The sequence below is a fragment of the Papio anubis genome, chromosome 13, assembly GCF_008728515.1.
Source record: "Papio anubis isolate 15944 chromosome 13, Panubis1.0, whole genome shotgun sequence".
Taxonomy (NCBI): Eukaryota; Metazoa; Chordata; class Mammalia; order Primates; family Cercopithecidae; genus Papio; species Papio anubis.
The window spans coordinates 92557444-92580132 of record NC_044988.1 but is presented as its reverse complement, the minus strand read 5'-3'; the positions used below and the strand labels follow the sequence as shown (position 1 = coordinate 92580132).

Below are 22689 nucleotides of genomic sequence, written 5' to 3'. Positions count from 1 at the left end.
GTAAGGCTTCATGGAGGGGTAGATTTGAGATGGGCATTTGATGAATAGAACAATGACAAATCAGGATGGTGTAGTGGCTGCAGTCCAGGTAAGGGAATCGTTTAACTTCAAGCTTAGCAGTAGCACATTGCAAGGTGTTCTGGAGGAGAGTCATTATTCCCGTGTTGACTGGAGCTATGGTGGTGAGAGAAATGACAAGAATTACGTTAGGACCTTGGATGCCACTGAATATTTGAGTTTAGTGCCAGTTTCTTAGGTAATTAGTGGTTATCAAAGGTTTTGAAGAGGCGTCTGATATTCTCAAGGTAAAATTTTCCTCAATGATGGGCTGAAGTGGTAATAGTATAGTGTAGGAGAGGATAAATCCCCGTAAATGGTAAAATATAGTAAAACAACTTTACACAGTAGTATACAAGACTTCCAAATATGTAAGTATCCTTGAATTATTACATATCTATAGTAGTAAAACAAGGATTAAAACAAGATTCCTGTTCCTATGCAGTATCCCCCCTTCCCGTTTTAAAAATTGAGACGGGGGTCTTTGTATGTTGGCTAGGCTGGGCTTGAACTTCTGAGCTCAAATGATCCTCCCCTGAGCTCGAATGATCCCCTCACCTCAGCCTTCTGAGTAGCTGGGACTATAGGCCTGTGTCACTCCATCCAGCCCTTTGTGTTTTAATTTAGACATCTTGCCTCCTTTGTAATTTTTCTTCAGTTGACTTTCCAAACAGCAGTCTCATTTTCCTCCCATCTCTCAGGTTACTCCTTCTCTGAGTATAGTTGTGCTTCTCCTTTTGCTTTTTTTGTATTCATTGGTATACCCACTCCCTTGGCCATTTTGTGCCTTCACATACTAAACTACTGAAAACTACCAAATTTATATCCTAATCCAGACCTCTCTGCTGAACACTAGGTCCATCCAGGAAATTCTTGGATGTCTAATAAATACCTCAAATTCAATGTCAGCATGTCCAAAGCTGAATTTCTGACCTATTCCCAAAACCGCCTCTCCCTGGTGCCTTCCTTAACTCAGTTGCTCAGGCCAGTAACCTTGAAGTCAATCCTGATGCCTCCAGTTCCTTCATGTCCCACATCCAATCTATTGGAAATGCTGTGGCTTTTACCTTCAAAGTATATCCAGATCGCTAAACCTCCTTAAGTGGCCTCCTTCCTTCCACTCTTATACAGTGTTTTCAACATAGTAACCATAGTGATCTTTTAAAGATATGACTTAGATGTTGTCATTCTGTGCTGAAAACCCTTTAAGGGCTCCCCATCTCAGAGTAAAAGCTACAGTCTTCAAAGTGACCAGAAGGACCCTAAATTAGGACTTGACAAACTGACCCATGACCAAATTTGGCCCATTGCCTGTTTTTGTATAACCAGTGAGCTAAGAATGGTTTTTATACTTTTAAGTGGTTAAAAAATATCAAAAATTGATCTTTTTTGATGTGAAAATTACATGTAATTCAAATGTCAGTGCCCATAGTTAAGTTTTATTGGAACAGAGCCACACCCATTTGTTCACATATTTTGTATGGCTACATTTGCACCACAAAGGCAGAGTTGAGTAGTAGAGACCTTATGGCATCAAAAGCCTGATATGTTTACTATCTGGCACTTTAAAGAAAAAGTTTGCCAGTCTCTGCCATATATGGTCTGGTCCCATCACCCCCACCTTTCTGATGTCTCTGCCCTCGTCTTCCAACCCACCCCACTGCAGGCACTTTGGACTCATTAATATTCTTCCACTTAATGCAGGCACACCCTTCCTTGGGACCACTGCTTTAACTCTTTCCCCTCCAGAAGTCCTCAATTCATAGATAAGCTGCATGGCTAACTGTTCACCCCATCAAGTCTTTGCTTAGGTGCCGCCTTTGCAGTGAACCCTTAATTATCTGTTTAAAATTGCACTCCCCCTCCATGTATTATCTGTGTGTGCTTACTCCGTTGCCTTCTCAACTTCCTTGCTTTTCCAAGCATTTCACACCTTCTGACATACTGCTTAATTTTCTTATTTTTTGATTATTTCCCTCTTCTGGGCTTAAACCACAAGGGCAAAGATTTTTGTCTGTTTTGTTCACTGTTGGTAGCCAAAGTGCCTAGGACAGTACCTGGGGTATTATAGGTGTTCAGTAAATACTTGTTGAAATACATTGAATTTTTGGTTCTTTCATCAAGTGAGTCATCTGTCTGGCCGAATGTTGTTTTGTCACATAAGGTGCCAGTGATTGAGAAGGGCTAATAACTGTTTATTTTAGTGAAGAGATGTGTTTTTCTGTTTTCCACTCCTTTGATTGGTTATTCAATAAGAGCTTTTCCGTTTTGCTCACTGACAGTCAATATTCAGGAATCTCATTCCGGTTCGACTTAGCTGGCTCATTCAGTTTATTTTAGGTTTGGATTATAGCCATCACATCATCTTTGTACATACCGTTAGTTGAGAAAAGACCTTTTGGCCTCTGCCCATTATTGCAAGCCTTCAAGTGATATGGTAGAATAGAGCTTTTCCCCCATTTTAGGTGTTTTTGGGTAAGGAGGAATAACTGGAGTTTGGAACTGGGTGAGGATTTTATATTAGCTGTTGATTAGTAATTGATAGGTTTAACCTTCTTGCATGTGCCTTAAAAAAAAATAAATAAATAAAAGGGAAACTTCCAGAAGAAAATATGGAAACTCAGTGTTCTTTTCACATTAGTAGTGCATAGAAATAATGCCACCATGTAGAGAAAGTTGAATTTATTTGAAGGGATTTGGGGAGAGTATTGGATTTATTATGTATTTGCTCTTTTTTTTTTTTTTGAGATGGAGTCTCACTCTGTTGCCCAGGGTAGAGTGCAGTGGCACGATCTTGGCTCACTGCAACCTCTGCCTCCTGGGTTCAAGTGATTCTCCTGCCTCAGTCTCCCGAGTGGCTGGGATTACAGGTATGTGCCACCACGTTTGGTTAATTTTTGTATTTTTAGTAGAGACAAGGTTTCACCGTATTGACCAGGCTGGCCTTGAACTCTTGACCTCAAGTGATCCACCCACCTCGGCCTCCCAAAGTGCTGGGATTACAGGTGTGAGCCACCGTGCCTGGCCCCTTAGTGTCTTCTGAGTTGATTCATCTTTGTATTCGCCATACTACTAAGCATATACATACAAATTAATAGGCAATTAGTAAGTATGTATTTACTTGTAAATCTCACATAATTTATCTTAAAGTGATCTTCTTGGAGAGCCAGTGAGGTGTCTTTTTCTAATTTTTTCTTGCCCATATTTAATATAATAGATGTGTGGTGGTTCTTTCATAATGAAATAAAACCTGTTTATTTTTACATAGCTTGTTTTAGAGAGGTGGCTTGTATTAGTATTAGCAAAATTGAAGGTTTCCTTTTCAGTTACTGTTTTGAGAATTTACTGGATTCCATAACAAACTGTTTGCAAAACATTACTTGGGATTTTTAAAGAAGGTATTTTTATATTCTCTCCATTGTATTTTAGGGAAAAAAAAATCCCTAAATATTTAAGTTTCATAGTTTGAATATAGATAGCATAGTTGTTTGTTAGTTTTCAGATTTTTATTTTTGAGGTGGAGTCACGCTCTGTCGCCCAGGCTGGACTGCATTGGTGCAATCTCAGCTCACTGCAAGCTTCACCTCCTGGGTTCACGCCATTCTCCTGCCTCAGCCTCCCAAGTAGCTGGGACTGCAGCCACCATGCCTGGCTAATTTTTTGTATTTTTTAGTAGAGATGGGGTTTCACCATGTTAGCCAGGCTGGCCTCGATCTCCTGACCTTGTGGTCCGCCCACCTCGGCCTCCCAGAGTGCTGGGATTAACAGGTATGAGCCACCATGTCTGACCTAGTTTTGAGATTTACCCAAAAACTTGGAACACTTATGTCTACACAGAAACCTGCACATGAATGTTTTTGGGAATTTATTCATAAGTGCCAAAATTTGGAATCAGTCAAGATGTCCTTCAGTAGGTGAATGGATAAATTGTGGTATATCCATACAACAGAGTATTATTCAGCAATAAAAAGAAATGAGCTATCTATGAAAAGATGGAGAAACCTTAAATGCATATTGCTAAGTGAAAGAAGCTAGTCTCAAAAGACTACATATGACATATAATTCCAACTATATGACATTCTTGAAAAGGCAGAATTATAGACTGTGGTAAAAATTAGTGGTTACCAAGGGCTTGGGGGTGGGGAAGGTGGGAAGGTCAGATAGGTGGAGCACAGGGGATTTTCAGGGGCATTAAACTAAAACTGTTTTATATGATACTGTAATGGTGAATGCATGTCATTTGTAAAAATCCATAGAATGTACAATGCAAAGAGTGAACTCTAATGTAAACTATGAACTTTAGTTAATAATAATGTATCAACATTGGTTTATCAGTGGTAACAAATGTACCACATTAAGGTAATATGTTCAGAACAGGAGAAACTATGTGTGGTGGGTAGTGGGGAGAAGAGGTATATGGGAGTTCTTTCCACTTTCCACTCAACTTTTCTATAAACCTAAAGCTGCTCTAAAAAATAATCTCCATTAATTGAAAAAATGTGCTCAATTAACAAGCGACACACGTTCCTTTATAGGTAATGCCACCTTCTGCGTAAGCTGTTCTTACTAAGAAGAGCATAGTTAATATTTTTCTAGGCTCAGTTTTTCAGAGAAATGTACATATATCTGATGTATAAACAAAATGTTTTTTTATGGGAAATTTGAGATGTGTTTTTTCCCCTGAAACCATTTATTGAGTGTATACTATTTGTAAGATATTATTAGGTATTTTAGTTTGGAGTAGATACCTGTCCATTTAGTTTGGAGTAGATACTAGTCACCCCATTTCATGGGTGAGAAAACTCTGACTCAGATAAGGGAAGTGGTAAAGCTGATGCTTGACTTCAAAGCCTCTGTGCTCTATGGTCACATAGAATTTTTTTTTTTTTTTTTTTTTGAAATAGCTGAAGTTTGTCCTCTATAGGAAATGTAAGTCCTTTGGAGCCAAAACAATATTAAAGAGGATTGTCTAGATATGAATCTTGGCTCTACTGTTTATAGTCTTATTTAGGTTGTGTTATCTGTTTATGCTTTAGTGTCCTTATGTGTTAATTGCGGACAGTAATTGAGATTGTTGGGAGACTTGAGTTAATATATGAAAAGTCTTAGAACAGTGCCAAGTATAAGTGTCTGAGCTACATACATGTTATCTCCTAATTAATAGTGGAATTATTTCTCATTTTGTTGAGAAAGGAAACAGAGACCCAAGGAAATTGACTCTTTGAGTCACATAGCTTCTAAGGTCACATAGCTATTAACTAGCAAAGTTAGTTTTTAAAAAAATTTTAAGACCAGAATTTTATTCCCTAAGTTGACCTTTTTTTTTTTTTTTTTTTTTTTAAGAAAAACTCTTAAAAGCGATTGTGGTTTCTCCATGTCAGTTTAGAGTAAACCAGATATATTATAAATTTGGCCTTTTTCTCAATCAGATTGATAAATAGTGGGGAAAAAGCATTGGTCTATAATTCAGATTCCAGACCATGTCTTGTCCCTGGTTTGCTGATTCTGTTTCATTTGTAAAATGAGGGTAGAGTTGGTCAGATGATTTTTAAGTTTGCTTTAAAGCACCAATAGAACATACAGTGATGTTACAGTGAATAGAGATACAGGTTTTTTTTGTTTTTTTTTCATGAGTTGTTGCACTATGCTGTCATACTCTGAAGTTCCCAGAGGTTCTTGATGTTAGGGTAGTTACCCTCCATGCTAAATGACTGTGGAGTGCTGTACTTTTATATTGGTGATCCGTGATTTTTTCCACTACATCTGACGCTGTTTCACATGGTGTTGTTCTTCCTCTTCTGCCTTCAATCTATTCAATTATTTTGAGACCAGGGTCTTGCTCTGTTGCTCAGGCTGGAGTGCAGTGGCGTGTTCATGGCTCACTGCGGCCTCACCCTACTGGGCTCAAGTGATCCTTCCACCTCAGCTTCCTGAGCACCTGGGACTACAGGCATGTGCCACTATGCCCACCTAATTTGTTAATTTCTTTTGTAGAGATGGGGTCTCACTGTGTTGCCCAAGCTGCTCTTGAACTCCTAGGTTCAAGTGATCCCCCTGGCCTCAGCCTCCCAAAGTGCTGGGATTACAGGCATGAGCCCCCATGCCTGGCTGGCTCCACTTTTTTTTTTTTTTTTTTTTGAGACAGAGTCTTGCTCTGTCACCCAGGCTGGAGTGTAGTGGTGTGATCTTGACTGACTGCAAGCTCCGCCTCCCAGGTTCACACCATTCTCCTGCCTCAGCCTCCTGAGTAGCTGGGACTACAGGGGCCCGCCACCAAGCCCGGCTAGTTTTTTTGTATTTTTAGTTTTTGTATTGTTAGTTTGTATTGTTAGTTTCACTCTGTTAGCCAGGATGGTCTAGAACTGGCTTCACTTATGTAAAGAAAGCTTATGTACTTTGTTTCAGTTATTGACTGAACACATAGCAATCCTTTTTGGCTGCTGGATTCACAGCTAAATAGTGAATAGCCGAATCCCTTAGAATGGAGTAGGGTTGGGAATGGGAGATGCTGAAGACTTTAGTTATATAGTAAGGTCTTTATATGAAAGGTATAATTTTAGTATTATATTTAGTATTATGTTAGACAGAACATTTTTGAGATATCTCTTGTGGGATCATATTTTAATCCCTGTTTTTTGATTGTCCAAAAGGATCCCATGAATTGCAGCACTTGTGCATTCCTTCTTTAATGTGATATGAGTAGTAATAAAGTAAGTCCCATTTATTAGAACCTGTTCTGTTAAATAGTATCATTTTTTTAAAGAGATAGGGTCTCGCTTTGTTGCCCAGTCTGGTCTCGAACTTCTGGCTTCAAGCAATCCTCTCATCTTGGCCTCCCAAAACACTGGGATTACAGGCATGAGTCACCTCACTTGGTCTAACTGATAATATTAAGAAACTGTTACTGACAATAGGGTGTTTCCTTATTAAAGAAAAGTTAGTTTAAAGGAAAGATATTTAAATGAAGAGAAAGTTATTTTCTTTGTGAATTTATATGATATATGGTATGTAAATTATGTCGTCTTATAGCCACATAGTTAAAGCATGTGCTGTATTTTGATGTTAGCTCTGCTTTCTTTCTTTCTTTTTTTTTTTTTTTTAATTTTTTTCTTCTTGTAGCTGGGTTTATAATAAGGTATTTCATCCGTGCTCAGAAAAGTTTACTTTTACTCTGTCTGGAATAAAATCTCATAAAAGTGGAACAAAATAGGTAACAATGATTAGGCCTTTGGATAGAAATAATGCGGTGGAATTCTGGTGAGAGACATCCAGGGGTAATGAAGTCAGGATCTAGTGAATATTCAGGAGTCTGGCATAGCAGTGCATAAAGGCCCAGCGATAAATAGGGTCTTTTGGGAGTTAGGGAGTAGAGTCAACCAAGCATGCTGAATTTTAGACTGAAAAAAAATTAAAGAACGTTGTGCCAACATGTACTCTTTAACGGCAGTATCCAATGTAAAAGCATCATGGAATAATCATCATGGTGTTGTATTTTCAGGTGTCTTTACTGAATTTTCAGATGGATCTGAGCAATGCCAATTTCTAATTGAAAATCCGATGGTTAATTGCAACATTGTTGCCATCAGTAGTAGTGTTACTCTTTCTTAATTTCTTTGCAAATGTATTTATCTCATTGAGTACAAGTCAGCCATCTGCCACATTGTAGCTACAGGAGGCTTGCTTTTCTGGCCATATCACCTAGGCTCCTGGGCCCAGACCTTCACATATGTGTTAGCTTTTTGTTCGAACTTAGGGAATTTTCCTCTGTTGAGTTTATTTCTTTTTTATCAGGAACATGTTTATGGGCTGCACACTCAGATTGGAAGCTAATAGTAAATAAGCATTTTTGAAGTTGTTTTCCTCTTCTCTTGCAGGTGTGTTCCAGAGAACAAGCCTTCAAACATATTTGCTATATTGACACTGAGCTGTCAGGGGACTCAGGCTTATGAGGAGGTATTGTTACACAAAACAGTGTCTAGTGAAGACGACAAGAAAGAGGGGAAAAGATCGGAAAAAGAAGCTAAAATACTATAGAAAACCATGGTAGGTTATTGTGGATATTTTCATAATTTAGTTACAAAAGACTCCAGTAATTTAAAATTGGAAATGTTAACAGTGAGGGCAAATGAAAAACAATGGTGTTAATTTTTGGCTTTAGTGTATCATATAAAGATGGCACTCTACTATTCAAAGCGAATGAATTCAGATTTATTACAAGCCCTGTAAACCACAAGGTAGGGCCTGGTGAGCCTGTTGACCATGAATTATTAAAGGAGGAAATGCTCATAAATAATATTTTCTAATAAAACTGGCATTAGCAAACTGATACAAATAGCTATGTTTTTAAGTTCAGTTTTTTTCTCGTGGAAATTAAAAATTCTGAACCAGTCCTTTAATTAGTGATATGAATGATGTAGAAGTTTATAATATGTGTGAATGTTTAACTGAAAAAGCCACCTCTTTCACATACTTTTCGAATAATAGGGTCAAGTGCTGAGTATAGTAGGGGCACTGAATTGAGAATCAAAGAGACCTTGCTTTTTGTGAAGAGTTCAGACCTAAATTGAATTTGTGATGTTAGATGAGGTCATAATCTCTGATGCCTAGGCTTTTAATTGGTAAAATGTGCTGATTTTTTTCCCCCTTAGTATTATGAGTTCTGGAGGGTGTTATGTGAATTTTTTTCTCCTAAGTAGAAGCGAGAAAAGGTTTCTTTTTTTCTTGTTTTCTTTTTTTTAAGATGGAGTCCCACCCTGTCACCTAGGCTAGAGTGCAATGGCGTGATCTCGGCTCACTGCAACCTCCGTCTCCCAAGTTCAAGCGATTATCCCTGCCTTAGACTCCTGAGTAGCTGGGATTACAGGTGCCCGCCACCATGCCCAGCTAATTTTTTGTATTTTTAGTAGAGACGGGGTTTCGCCATGTTGACCAGGTTGGCCTCGAACTGACCCCAGGTGATCCACCTGCCTCAGCCTCCCAAAGTGCTGGGATTACTACAGGCATCAGCCACCGTGCCCGGCGAAGATTTTAAAAACACATTACAAATGAGAGAAAAAGCAGAAAATATTAATCACCAGTATGTTTCGAATATGTTGTTTAGCTGGTCTGTTGGTGATTATGTTTTTTGTTTTTGTTTTTTTTTTTTGGGACAAGGTCTTGCTCTATCACGCAGGCTGGAGTGCAGTGACATGATCACAGCTCACTGCAAACTCCAACTCCTTGGGCTCAAAGTATCTTCTTTCTTTAAGCCTTCCAAGTAGCTGGGCCTTAGAGGTGCAAGCCACCACATCTGGCAAATGTTTACATTTTTTATAGAGACAGGGTTTTGCTTTGTTACCCAGGCTGGTCTGGAACGCCTTGGCTCAAGGAGTCCTGCTGCTGCCTTAGCCTTCCGAAGTCCTGGGATTATAGGCATGAGGCACCATGCCCAGCCTGGTGGTGTTTTTTTAAATGTTACTTGCTTTTAAAACTATTTATGCCAAGGATTATAACTTAATCAGCTGACTCCTTAGAGAAGAAATTCTGATATTTTAGATCTAGATGGTGGGAACAAATGTTAACTTGGGATTTTCCCTGTCATTTAGTTATGTGGTGAAATGTGAAAAAACCACACTGATTCTTTTGTATCTTACCATGTGAATTATTTACCTCTCATTCTGCTCATTTCTTATAGTCTTGATATTCTTAACAACTAAAAGAAATGCTTTATTATTTGTCAGAATGGATGAAGATGTCTTCCTTAGTTTATTCTTTTTAAATTCAGCTTAGATTTTCTGTTGTATAAATTTTGTGTTTTTATATAATTTAATTGATGAGTATTTTCTGGTTTCTCTTATTACTTGCCTTTTAGATCTCAGATTGCAATGAGAATTTTCTCTTTCTGCATAGTTCTTCTGATAAAATTTTTTGTCTTTTTTTTTTTTTTTTTTTAAGAAACGGAGTCTCGCTCTGTTGCCCAGGCTGGAGTGCAATGGCACGATCTTGGCTCACTGCATCCTCTGCCTCCCAGGTTCAAGTGATTGTCCTGCCTCAGCTTCCTGAGTAGCTGGGATTCCATGTGTGCGCTACCACACCCGGCTGATTTTTGTTTTTTTTAGTAGAGATGGGGTTTCACCATGTTGGCCAACTCCTTGACCTCTGATGATCCATCCTCCTCGGCCTCCCAAAGTGTTGGGATTACAGGTGTGAGCCACTGTGCCCAGTCTGATTTATTTTTTTAATACTCAAAGAAAATCTGTTGTTTAGCGCTTATTTGAGTAAATAAAATTTCTCTGCATTTCTTCAGTTTTTCCTGTCACCGTTGTTTCTTTTTTTCTTTTTTTTTTTTGAGATGAAGTTTTGCTCTTGTTGCACAGGCTGGAGTGCAGTGGCGTGATCTCAGCTCACTGCAACCTCTGCCTCCTGGGTTCAAGCGATTCTCCTGCCTCAGCCTCCCAAGTAGCTGGGATTACAGGCATGCACCACCACGCCTGGCTAAATTTATACTTTTACTAGAGACAAAGTTTCTTCGTGTTGGTCAGACTGGTCTCAAACTCAGGTGATCTGCCTGCCTTGCCCTCCCAAAGTGCTGGGATTACAGGCGTGGGCCACCATGCCCGGCGTGTCTACTGTTGTTTCATAATGCTTATCCTGTCACATCCAGTAGAATGTTAGATGTCACATGTTTAGATTTAACACTGGCAGTGTTATTTGTGTGATAAATGACAAATGTTTATGTAATGTAGCAGGATGCAGTTTTGCTCAGGTGTGGCCAGTGTGCAGGACCAGGTAATTTAGCAAGTACATAAGCCTAGCTAACAGCCTAGCATTTCCAACTCTTTTGTTCTCTAGTACTTATTTTGGGATATATGAATATGTCTCACTAAGTGTTTAAAAAATTTGTTTCTTTGTGGCAAACTGCACCAGTTGGAAAACTGGTTGTGGACGTTGAGCAGGAAAAACATCTGGGCAGGTGATTTTTATTGAGAGAAAGAAAAGCTTTATAATCTATTTTAGCTGTGTTTTTATATAATGATGGAGGTTTTCAAATGATTACCTTTTCAACCAAAGTTTTCTTTGCTTTATAGAGGGCAGTGACACTATAGTGTTAATTTACTGTTACCCAAAAATAATGTGATTTTTAAACATAGATATTCAGACAAGAACAAAAGAGACAAGACTGTTCATAAAAATTGAGAATGTTTTAGTTTGCGATGGACTTCAAAACAAAATATTTACCATGTACTAACACATAATTTCATGTAAGTAAAGACAGTATAACCAGCTTTTAAATAGAATATTTTAGGCTTTATGGAAAACTCACTAAGTTATCCTTGTTCATTTTGCTGTGTATTGGTATAAGTGTGTTCGTGATATTTGTAAATTTGGAAAAATTTAAAGGTTTTTGCATGTGTGACTCATGAGTGTATAGAATCTACTCTGTTAAATTTTCATGAAATTCATTCATTTTCTGGGTGCTGGTCTGTTGCACTGATTTGATATTTCATTTTAGTTAATGGTACCACCCATCCATCTTTGTAGAGTATTTCTTGATACTCTCATTTATGTTTTTCCCCAAATGAGCTTTAAAATGATTTTTGTTGAGGTTTAAGTAAATCAATCCTGAGGAGATTTTGATTGAGAATATAATGTATTTGAAAGTTAGCTTGTCATTTTGCAGTGTGTATTTTTCCCACTCTGCATTTGGAATGTCTCCCACTAATCTATTTAAAAAATTAAAGCCTTGCACCAAAGGTTTGAATGTTAAATAGTGAACACTATTTTAATGTTTTTTAATAGTTTTCTTATAGTGTTCACAGATAACTTTTTATTTTGTATTATTCTATATTGTGAAATCCTACATTCTAAAATTTAAATAGAGATATGGGTCTCACTCTGTTGCCCAGGTTGGAGTGCAGTGACACAGTGGTAGTTCACTTAACCTTGAACTCCTGGGCTCTAGGGATTCTCTTGCCTCAGCCTCCTGAGTAGCTAGGACTATAGGTGCCTGCTACCATGTCCAGCTAACTTTTTTTATGTTTTGGAGAGATTCTATCTTGCTACATTACCCAGGCTGGTCTCCAACTTCTGGCCTTCAAGCGATCCTCCCACCTCAGCCTCCCAAAGTGCTGGATTATAGGCATGAGCCACCATGCCCAGCCCTGAAATCTTAATTTTTTTAAGGTTAGAAGTCTTTGGCAGTTTGGAAAGGTTAGAAGTCTTTGGCAGTTTATGAGTCACTCACCATCCTGCATTTCTGGGACTCTCTTGAAGCTAAGAAGTATCTAATTCTTGTAGATGATGCATGATGTGGATGACATTTTTGAAGTATTATTCAGAATATGTCAGTTCAGCTAAAATATAACTTTATTCATTTATTTTAGAGACAGAGTTCACTCTGTTGCCCAGGCTGGAGTGCGGTGGCATGATCTCGGCTCACTGCAACCTCTGCCTCCTCAGTAGCCGGGACTATAGGTGCATGCCACGACACCTGGCTAATTTTGTATTTTTAGTAAGACGGGGTTTTACCATGTTGGCCCGCTGGTCTCAAACTCCTGACCTCAAGTAATCTGCCCACCTCAGTCTCCCAGAGTGCTGGGATTACAGGCATGTGCCACTGTGCCTGGCCAAGGTAACATTATTTATAAATAATGCCAAGAGTGACTGAGGTGAATCTTACCAAAACATGAGTGGAAGATCTCTCGTTTTCTGGTGAGGAGTTCAATAGAATGCGGTTTTACTTCCCACTCCTGAGCAGTTTTTTCTTGTTTCAGTATTAGCTCTTACAGTAGACAGTCAGTGCTATGGATTGGCTAAAGATATAGTTGTATATTATCCTTTTCAGGTGGTGTTTCTTTTGTTGAAGTAATTGTTTTCATTCTTCTTAACAGAGATCTATTCGATCTTTTGCTAATGATGATCGCCATGTTATGGTGAAACATTCAACAATCTATCCATCTCCGGAGGAACTTGAAGCTGTTCAGAATATGGTATCTACTGTTGAATGTGCTCTTAAACATGTCTCAGATTGGTTGGATGAAACAAATAAAGGCACAAAAACAGAGGGTGAGACAGAAGTGAAGAAAGATGAGGCCGGAGAAAACTATTCCAAGTGAGTGTGGACTGACCTCTGGGACGCTGTGCTAGAGTGCACAGCAAAGCTCTAAGGTCTGCTGGATTGAGTGTGTGTTAATGCTGTTTTTTGGATTTTGTCTTATGTTTATATAAGACTATAACCAAGGAAGTAAATGTTACGTGGAGATTTTCTGAGTTAAATTTGAAAGGAAAGCAAGAAAAGAATAAAGATTAGAGCCAGAGAAAGAAAATGGACCTGTTTAGGATCCCTTTTGAGAGAACACCAAGTCCTTTAAAATCATTATGTTTGAAAGTTATGATCTTTTTCCTGTGTTGATTCAGCCTCCTAAATTTTGAAATAAATAGTGTTTTTGATCTCTGGGGAGATCATAAAGTATCATTTTTGTAAGGCATTTAAAAATCCTTGCATAGAAGAAAGAGTGTAGGAAAATATATTTTAAAGGTATTTTTGACTATATCTACCTCATTGATTCCCAGAAATTTAGCAGTGTCTTGCATATCGTAATTGCTATTTGTATATTTGTGGATTGGATAAAGATCTAATGGGAGCCATACCCTTCAACAATTATAGTAGCATATTCTAAGTGCTGTGACAATAATAGATTAGTGAAACTGAAATGGTACCTGGAGTTAGATTATAACCTTTTTATGCCAGGCTAAGCTTAAAGTTGCTGTTTTGAGCAGTTGTCACTATGATTGGAATAAGTGTCTTAACTTTGAAAGATGGAACTCATTTGACTATACTGTATGAATAAATTTAAAAACATTGCTTTGGCTACAATTTGTAAATGAAAGAGGTTACAGAGTTTTTGCAGCTTTTAACTTTAAATCAATGTGGTAAATAATAGTAGAAAAGTATTGATAAATGGATTTTTTTCACTGATAAATGGATTTTTTTCACTGAAAGGTAGTATAACCTTTTTTATCTTCAGATGAAAGATAATCAGTGTGTCAGTTTTATTGCTGAAGAGTATAATTTTTTTTTTAACTATTTACAGGCAGTTTATACGTTGTGTCTGGTCATAGTCTTGTCAGTTTGAAGGTTCTTGGAAATGTAGTGTAATTTTTCTCATGTATGATGTCTGTACAAATGTTACTGTTAGATTTAGAGTTCATGTTCATTAGTAGTAGTATCTAATTATTTAGTTCTATGTGTATCTCAGCTCTTGTGCAAGTTAAATAGTCATGCATTCTAGATTTAAATTGCACTTTGCTACATGTTTATGTCATGTTAAAAACTTTTTTTATTGTGGTAAAATATATAACATAAGATTTGCTATTTTTACTAATTTTAAGTGTACATTTCAGTGAAGTTTAGGTCTTTTTAATTTTCTAATTTTGTTGCTTCTCAAGCCTGGCATATTTTGGAAAGCACTCCTATAGACTTGCTTAACTGGATGAGGTCTGTGATTTAAAGACTTTTACAGGATAATATGCTCCACACTTTTATTTGAAGTTTTATTTTTATTTTTTTAGAGATAGGGTGCTCTGTTGCTCAGGCTGGAGTGTAGTGGTGTGATCATAGCTTATTGTAGCCTTGAACTCCTGGGCTCAAGTGATTCTCCTACATCAGCCTCTTGAATAGCTAGGACTGTAAGTGTGTGCTATCATGCCTGGCTAATTAAAAAAAATTTTTTTTTTTTTTTGAGAGACAGCATCTTGCTACATTGCCCAATCTGGTCTCGAATTCCTGACCTGAAGCAATCCTCCTGCTTTGGCCTCACAAAGTGCTGGGATTACAGACATGAGCCACCATGCCGTGCCTGGATTTTAAAATACACTTCTGTGTGTGGATGCTCTTGGTTGTCTATATACAGTCTTTCCGTTTTGTGGAATAGTCCCTGGTTGAGCCCTTGCCTGTGATCCTTCCCATGTGGTGGAACTCAAGGAGTGCAGAATGATTCTATTCTTATATCAGAGGCAGGCATGTCTTCCAAGGACAGAGTTGTATTCTGGTAATAAACATATATTGTGTGCCTGGTGAGTGTTAAACACTCTGAAGGACACAGAGATGGGTGGGGGGTAGCTTGTATTTATTAAGCAATTAAGCATTTTCCATTGCTAGGCACTGTTAGGCAGCTTTTACCTATGCTCTCTTAATTTGACTTAATGCTTTACCTTTTTAAAAATGGATTCAAAAGTCAACTTATACAAGGTCCTACAATATATATTATTAGGAATATTATAATTTTGTTAATTTTAAGAAATTTACATATACTAAATTCAAATACATTGGGTTGCTTGCTTTACAGTAATTGCTGTGGTCCGGTTTTTAAATTCAAATTCAACTGTGTGAATTAGGAATTTATTTTCTGCTCAATCATGCTGTCTTCTACCTGTGGGCTAATAAGACCAAGTATATCATAATTTTGGCTTAGAATTTAATAACTGAGCTAATAATAGCTACTGTTTATTGAGTGCCAACTATTGTACCACAGTACTTTTCCTATTATCTCGCAACAAATCTACTAGTCTCTAATATTATTATCTTCCTTCCTCCACTCCTGTTTTACTTGTGAAATTTCCTGTGCTCCAAACTTGGTTATAAAAAAACGAGTGACTCAGAATCATTAACAAACTTTAACTTGCTTAAGGCTACTTAGTAAATATGTGTGGTTGAGCCAGGATTCATATTCAAGTTTCTCTGACTCCAGATCCAGGTTTCTGAGCATCTATGCTTCAATTTCCTGTGAATAACATGTGAAAATACAGAGCAGGGAGAGACGATGATGTGCTGGTTCTGGGAGTCTGCAAAAGCTCTATGAAGGAGGTAGCACTTGGAATAGGCTCAGAGGATGGATGAGTGGGTAGGGTTTTGGCAGGTGGTGAAAGTGAAAGAAAAAAATAAATCTCATCACTGATCTAGGTATGAGAAAGTATAGGAATTGTTTGAGGAATAATAACTGTTATTTACTGAGCTGTTAATATCTCTTGGGCTCTGGCCAAGGTTTATTACATATATTCTCACTACCACTCTGTGAGAAAGGTATTATTCCTGTTTTACAAATGAGGAAGCAGGTTCAAAAGAAGTCAAGTTATTTGAAATTTGTCCAGTGTCACACAGTAAGTAACAGAGCCAAGATTTGAACCAGGAAGCGATGTCATTTTCTAAATTGCTTTCCAATATGGTAGGTGTCCAAGTGTTCAGTGGGACACCAAGGAAATAGTAGGTAGAGTGTTACCCAGTCTGTGCCTTTGGAAGATTATTCTGGTTGCTGTATACAGTACTTTGGAGATGACAGAGGTCAGTCAGAAAGGCCAGTGAGGAGGAGGTTATTGAGGTGGTCTACATGAGAGGTAATAAAAGCCTGAAGAAACTGGTTTGCAAGTTTGATGGTGAGTATACAGGGAGAATTTATAAACCATTACAATATTAGATTTGGAAGAATGAGAGGACAAGGATACAGAGGAAGAAGAAATCAAAGATGACTGATTGTCTATTGTTATTATCAGACAATTGCTTACACTTGGGTCACCTGCTTTAAAATGCTTTTTATGTCTATGTTTATACCACCTTTATCGTTTTTCATTGATTTAATGTTTATTGAATCTATAAGTGTGCCAGGCACTGAACCCATGGCTGGATTATTTATAACTTCCTTTCTAGTTTCCACTGCCACAATTTGTTTCTCTCCTTTCTCCCTTTCCATTTTATTCTCAACTCTACTGATTCTTGCCCAACTCTGCTGATTCTTTGCTTATAGCTAGAATGACTGTTTTCCATCTAGGCAGATCAAGATTCTGCTGAAGTCAGACTTTCAGTTTGCCTTGCTTGACATCTCTAATTTTGACCTCTCCCTTTTCTGAACTTGGGAAGCAATCATATAATGTAAGGGACCTGAATGTTGTGGTCAGAACAACTTAGGTTTGAATTTAGGCTTTGCCATTTTACTTTCGTGGTGAACTTGAACAATTAACTTTTCTGAGGCTCATATTTCTTGTCTTCCAAATGGAAGCTTGTGGTGAGATTTAAGTGAGAATATGTGACACCTGTTTGTGCTCAGATGTTACTTTCTTTTCCCCTTTTAAGCAGGGCACTTAAACTGTTACTGCTTTTGTTGCTTAACTACAGAGTAAGCCTCAGGAGCAAGAGAGACTGCAACTCCTGTAATATGTTTGCCATATTCAAACTCTTGCTTATTTGTTGAAAGACGGTTAAGCTTAGTTAATATTTTCACTTGTGATTAAGGGAAATGAACCAATAAGAAACTTTTAGAATTAAAATCAAGGATAGATGAGCACTTTTCTTATGCACCATTCATGAGTTGATGTTCTTTGAGTGTTTGCTCTTTTAGCTACTCCTGGATTTGGAATACATATGCTGGCAGTTTAATCTTTCCTTCCTTAGCTCTATACTTTTATCACATTTTTCTCCCTTCCCCATAAGCTGATATAGAATGGGAGGCATTTTAGAGTGATATTGTTGGGAGGAACTTTAGCTCATCTAGCCAATAGTCATTTTACTGTTGTGGATACTGAGTCAGCAGGCACCACGAGTAGAATCCAGGTCTTTTCGATTTCTGTGCTGATGTTCTTTCTCAATATACTGTGGTATTCATGTTCCTCACAAATTCCCTAATTACTCCTAAAACAGAAGGAAGTTTATTTTATTTTTATTTTTTGAGACAGGATCTCATTCTGTCACCCAGGCTGGAGTGCAGTGGTGCAAACATGGTTCAGTGCAGCCTCGAACTCCTGGGCTCAATCCTCTCTTCTTAGCTTCCTGAGTAGCTGGCACTACAGGTGCATGCCACTATGCCTGGCTAATTAAAAAAATTTTTTTTTGTGGTGACAGGGTCTTTCTGTGTTGGCCCAGGTTGGTCTTGAACTACTGGGCTCAAGTGATCCTCCTGCGTTGACCTCCCAAAGTGTTGGGATTACAGGCATGAGCCACTGCACCTGGCCAGAAGGAAATTTAAAAAGAACAATTTGAAAAAATATTTAAGAGGATGCAGCATTTTTTAGTTTTCTTAAGCAATATAAATGTAGTAAAGAATTACAAGATCTGTAGTATGAAATATGTTCCCCATTGAATCCTTGAGGAAAGATAGATACTTTATAAGCCTCAAATCTGAGACTTAATTTTGTGGATACCTGGATGTTTGGATTTACATACTTCCTTATCAGTTCATTAGGATATTCAGGAAGCCAAGTGATGATTAAGTTATAGTTTGGGAAATAGGTTGTGAAAGTAATCATGCAGACTTTTATTTTTAGGGATCAAGGTGGTCGGACATTGTGTGGTGTAATGAGGATTGGCCTGGTTGCAAAAGGCTTGCTGATTAAAGATGATATGGACTTGGAGCTGGTTTTAATGTGCAAAGACAAACCCACAGAGACCCTGTTAAATACAGTCAAAGATAATCTTCCTATTCAGATTCAGGTGAGTACAGTTTAACTGCACCTCTAGGCGAATTTGTAAAAAGGTGAAAATAGGTAGTGACTTTGAAAAAATTATTAACCAGAATTGATAATAGCAAGGATAGACACAGACAAAATAAGTACTGCTACTCTGGGTCAATGACTAATTCATCATAGTTAAAGCAAACTTCTGGTGATTTGTACTCAGGATATATTTACTAAATTAAGATGGCCATTAAGGAACTGTCTTAAACTTTTCCATTGTGTCTTGCTGAGAATCTTCATTTTTTCCAGACTAGGTCTCACCATTATAAAGTTCTTGGAAGGGTTGGTATAATGCAGAAAATAATTGGAAGATTGAAAACAACCTAGACTAGATACTTTCTAGAGACTAAGAGACTTTCTTAACAATGAGAGACTTTCATAGAAAGTAATTTTTAAAACTGAAGACTCAGTTTTTTGTCACCTATTTGTTCTGTTAATGGGAAATCACTGTTCATTTCTTGTCTCCAAACCTTTTTTACACTGGGATGCATTTAGAAAAATATGATGTTGGCATGTTCCCTGAAGGATGCTGCTGAAGGCTGAAGCCTCCTTAGGGATGAAGGTAACCATTCTGGGGTTCTGGTCATTCTAGGACCTGCCCTGCCAGCCTACCCCAAGGACTCATTGCATCACTGGGAATCTGTGATCATCTTTCAGTATCAGATGCGTATTGTCTGTGGTCCAATTAAATTACAGCTTTTGATAATTTTATATCAGTTTGTCTTCATATCAATGTCATAGAAATAAATGTTGGTCCATAGGTCCAAACTTGTGAATTGTTGAATGCTTCCCTCCACCACTCACTTTTTAAAATTTAGTTTCTTTTATTTGTATATCTTTTAAAAGGGGTCTTTTTTTCAAGATGTATGAATTCTAAGTTTGTTTTTATTCGCTTTGTTACTAGATCATTTTCTTTTATATTCACCAATAGACCCTCAAAACCATCTCTGATTTTTTAGTACCATTCTTGACACTCAGATTTATTTTACTGATTGGCACATTCTCCTGTATTAATTTTGGGGACACTATTTTGTCATTTTATCTTAATATATGGTTTTTAAAGTGACAGAACATACTTGGCTTTTCCACTTTCAATTTTGATGGAGAAATGTTTTCTGGTCTTTCATAGGGTTGAATTTATTTACCTTTCCCTCCCTTTTAAAAAAATCCTTTTGTGATCATTTGGGGGAAGGAGAGTGGAATATAGCTTTATGTATTAAACATGGAGTAAAGCTTTACAAAGTGGAAAGCTCATTAATGGGCTTTCTGGCTAACTATACTTGTAGTTTATTAGAATATTAATAAAGTTCCCATTTCAATTTTTTATGTTGTTTTAACATTTAATCTGTATTTCTGCTGTTAGTATAGTAAACATCATTACTCTTAAATCTAGAATTATCAGAATCAGACATACTAGTGGCTTTTTCACCCACCTCACCCCCTTTCTGTTCATTTCATGAATCTTGTTTCTTATGAGAATGATCATATTCCTCATCCTCAGATGTTGCAGCATTGAAAAGGGGTTGAGAACCAGTGCAATAGTAAATCGGAGTTCGTATTCAGAAAATCTGTCACATCTTTCCTGTTTTGAAGATATAGAAGATTGGGCCAAGCTTTAGTTGGCATTGTTAGAGCTCTCTCTGTGCGGATCACAACTTTGTGAACTCCACATTGTTTCTCTCTTGAGTGAGGGTGTTTATGAGCACCGCAGTTTAAAAATGTTCCTTTCTAGTTAGCAAGTATTCAAGGGGGTTACACTGGAGGGTGTACAGGGTATACACACCATCTCAAATTTTAGGAGACTGAAGGTTTTTAGGCTAAAGAAGACTAAAAAAGATATAAATATCTTTAGGTCTTCGAAATGTTATCTGGCAGAAGGTAAAAGAGGTATGAACTCTTAAGATTAATGGTGGAAATTAGGAGAAGTATCTTTCAATTTAACATAGCCAATAGATTTCTCCAACAATAAATCTATGTTTGGGTAAAGATACATTTTCTTGTAAAATGGGAATGATGATTGTACACTAATCTCAGATTAAAATATAGACATGTACACACATGCCCACATATATACACATATGTGTACGTGTATTGTTACTAATAATATTCATGAAATTGTTTTAAGTGTGACTTTTACAATTAAACCTTTCCCCCCGAGCACCCTCCACCCCTGCCTCCCCCTGCCCTGCCCAGTTTTCATGGTGTTTGTGTGGAAAACCAGTATCTGATATGATATTATTTTCTTATGGACCAAAAATCTTTTTCCTGAGCACTTAACATAGCAAACCTTTCAGTTATCTAACTACTTTAGTTAGCTGAGGTTATACCTTACCTTTTCTCTTCATATTCTTTCCTAAGATGATTTTAGAACTTCTTTGAGCAAAGGAGGAGGAGGATGACTAAAACCAGAAATCACTGAAAATTAGTCTAGCACAAAATGCATATCATGTTTATTATTTTGGGTGTGTCTTATGGTGATCGACATGCATAATTGAAAAATGAAGTTCAATTGATTCTTTGATAGACATCTTTAATGCTCTTTTAGTGAGAAAATGAATGTGAGCTGTTTTTTGCAGTTTCTTTATATTCTGGTTCTTTTATCTACTGTATGGCCTTTCCCTTCCTTGGCTTCCTCTATTCAAAAGTAGGATAATGAGTTTTCCCTTTCCTACTTTTTTGGGATAGTTTAATGGTAAAATGCTATTTTTATGTAAGTGACTTTGAATTCTTTGAATACACACTGATGAGCAGGGGACCTGGTAGTGTCTCCATTCAGCCTGGCTACTGTATGTCAGGTAATAGATACTGAATTTCACCACTAAGAAGAAAAGCCGGGCCGGGCGCGGTGGCTCAAGCCTGTAATCCCAGCACTTTGGGAGGCCGAGACGGGCGGATCACAAGGTCAGGAGATCGAGACCATCCTGGCTAATGTGGTGAAACCCCGTCTCTACTAAAAAAATACAAAAAACTAGCCGGGCGAGGTGGCGGACGCCTGTAGTCCCAGCTACTCGGGAGGCTGAGGCAGGAGAATGGCGTGAACCCGGGAGGTGGAGCTTGCAGTAAGCTGAGATCCGGCCACTGCACTCCAGCCTGGGCGACAGAGCGAGACTCCGTCTCCAAAAAAAAAAAAAAAAAAGAAGAAAAGCCCTGTGTAACTTATTAAATCATATATTTAATGTATAATAATATAGTAAACATAACTTAATATATAATTCTGACCGGGCGATTACTTTGTGGGAGGCCCCTACTTAAATCGTATGTTCGTTTATATTTGTATGTTAAAAGAAGCAATGTAGGTTTTCTGTAGATGTCAGATGACTTGTCCCATAGCGGTAGGTCCCATTGGAAGATCTCTGAGACCTGTTATCAGAGAAGGGAAGGAGTTACTTGTTTATACTCATTGTTTCCTCCTGGTGAGTGACTGTGCAGAGATACTTTTTCATTCGTGCTTATTTGGTGCTCTTTGAAAAGCTCCATAATCTTGTAAGTTTTTGCCAAGTAGGAGTTCCTGTTTAGGCTGTTCTACAAAAAGAGCTATTGTTTTGGAGAGCAGTCCCAGCTATTTATTATTTTATAATAGTTCCTGTAATAATTTTAAGAACAATAATTTACCATATATCACATACTGATGCTGTTGGCATTTTACTTTCAAATATTAGAATGGTTTTAAATATTGTTTCATAATTGTATGGATGGTTGACATTGTGGTTGCTTTGTAAAGAATGGAGAAAGAGGGTTTTCTTGTAAGTTGGGAGGAGAGAAAAGTGTTATCCCCAGTAAAGAACTAGTTACAGGCTTTCTTTGCCGTTTGAGCACAGTAATATTAATAGTTAATAACATTTGAGAACTTAGTACAACCATTCGTTTTTTTTCTTTTGAGATTTCAGTCTAATTAACTGGGTGATTTTGAAATCTTGGTGACTTTCAGAAACTCACAGAAGAGAAGTATCAAGTGGAACAATGTGTAAATGAGGCATCTATTATAATTCGGAATACAAAAGAGCCGACACTAACTTTGAAGGTGATACTTACCTCACCTCTAATTAGGGACGAATTGGAGAAGAAAGATGGAGGTACACATGCATATATATGTATATATTTGTTGTTGTTTGTTTTCTTCATATAAAAGCTATGTTAACAATGTTTTATGGA

General features: G+C 37.6%; 1 protein-coding gene across 10 annotated transcripts in view; it reads left to right on the top strand.

Moving 5' to 3' along the window:
• The window catches only part of STRBP (spermatid perinuclear RNA binding protein), a 155687-nt gene that overhangs the window by 72606 nt on the left and 60392 nt on the right, over positions 1–22689 (top strand). For 8 of the 10 annotated variants that reach the window (XR_004177996.1, XR_004177995.1, XR_004177997.1 and 5 more), the window contains exons 2-5: positions 7932–8100; positions 12927–13147; positions 18349–18514; positions 22466–22610. Coding sequence is in view for 6 of the 10 variants with exons in the window: in XM_031654495.1 (XP_031510355.1) it covers positions 8098–8100; positions 12927–13147; positions 18349–18514; positions 22466–22610 (535 nt within the window). In the remaining 4 variants the exon portion in view is untranslated. Of the gene's footprint in view, positions 1–7931; positions 8101–11186; positions 11298–12926; positions 13148–18348; positions 18515–19032; positions 19100–22465; positions 22611–22689 lie in introns of those variants that run through there. The other 2 variants (XR_004177994.1, XM_031654497.1) reach the window with 2 other exon arrangements.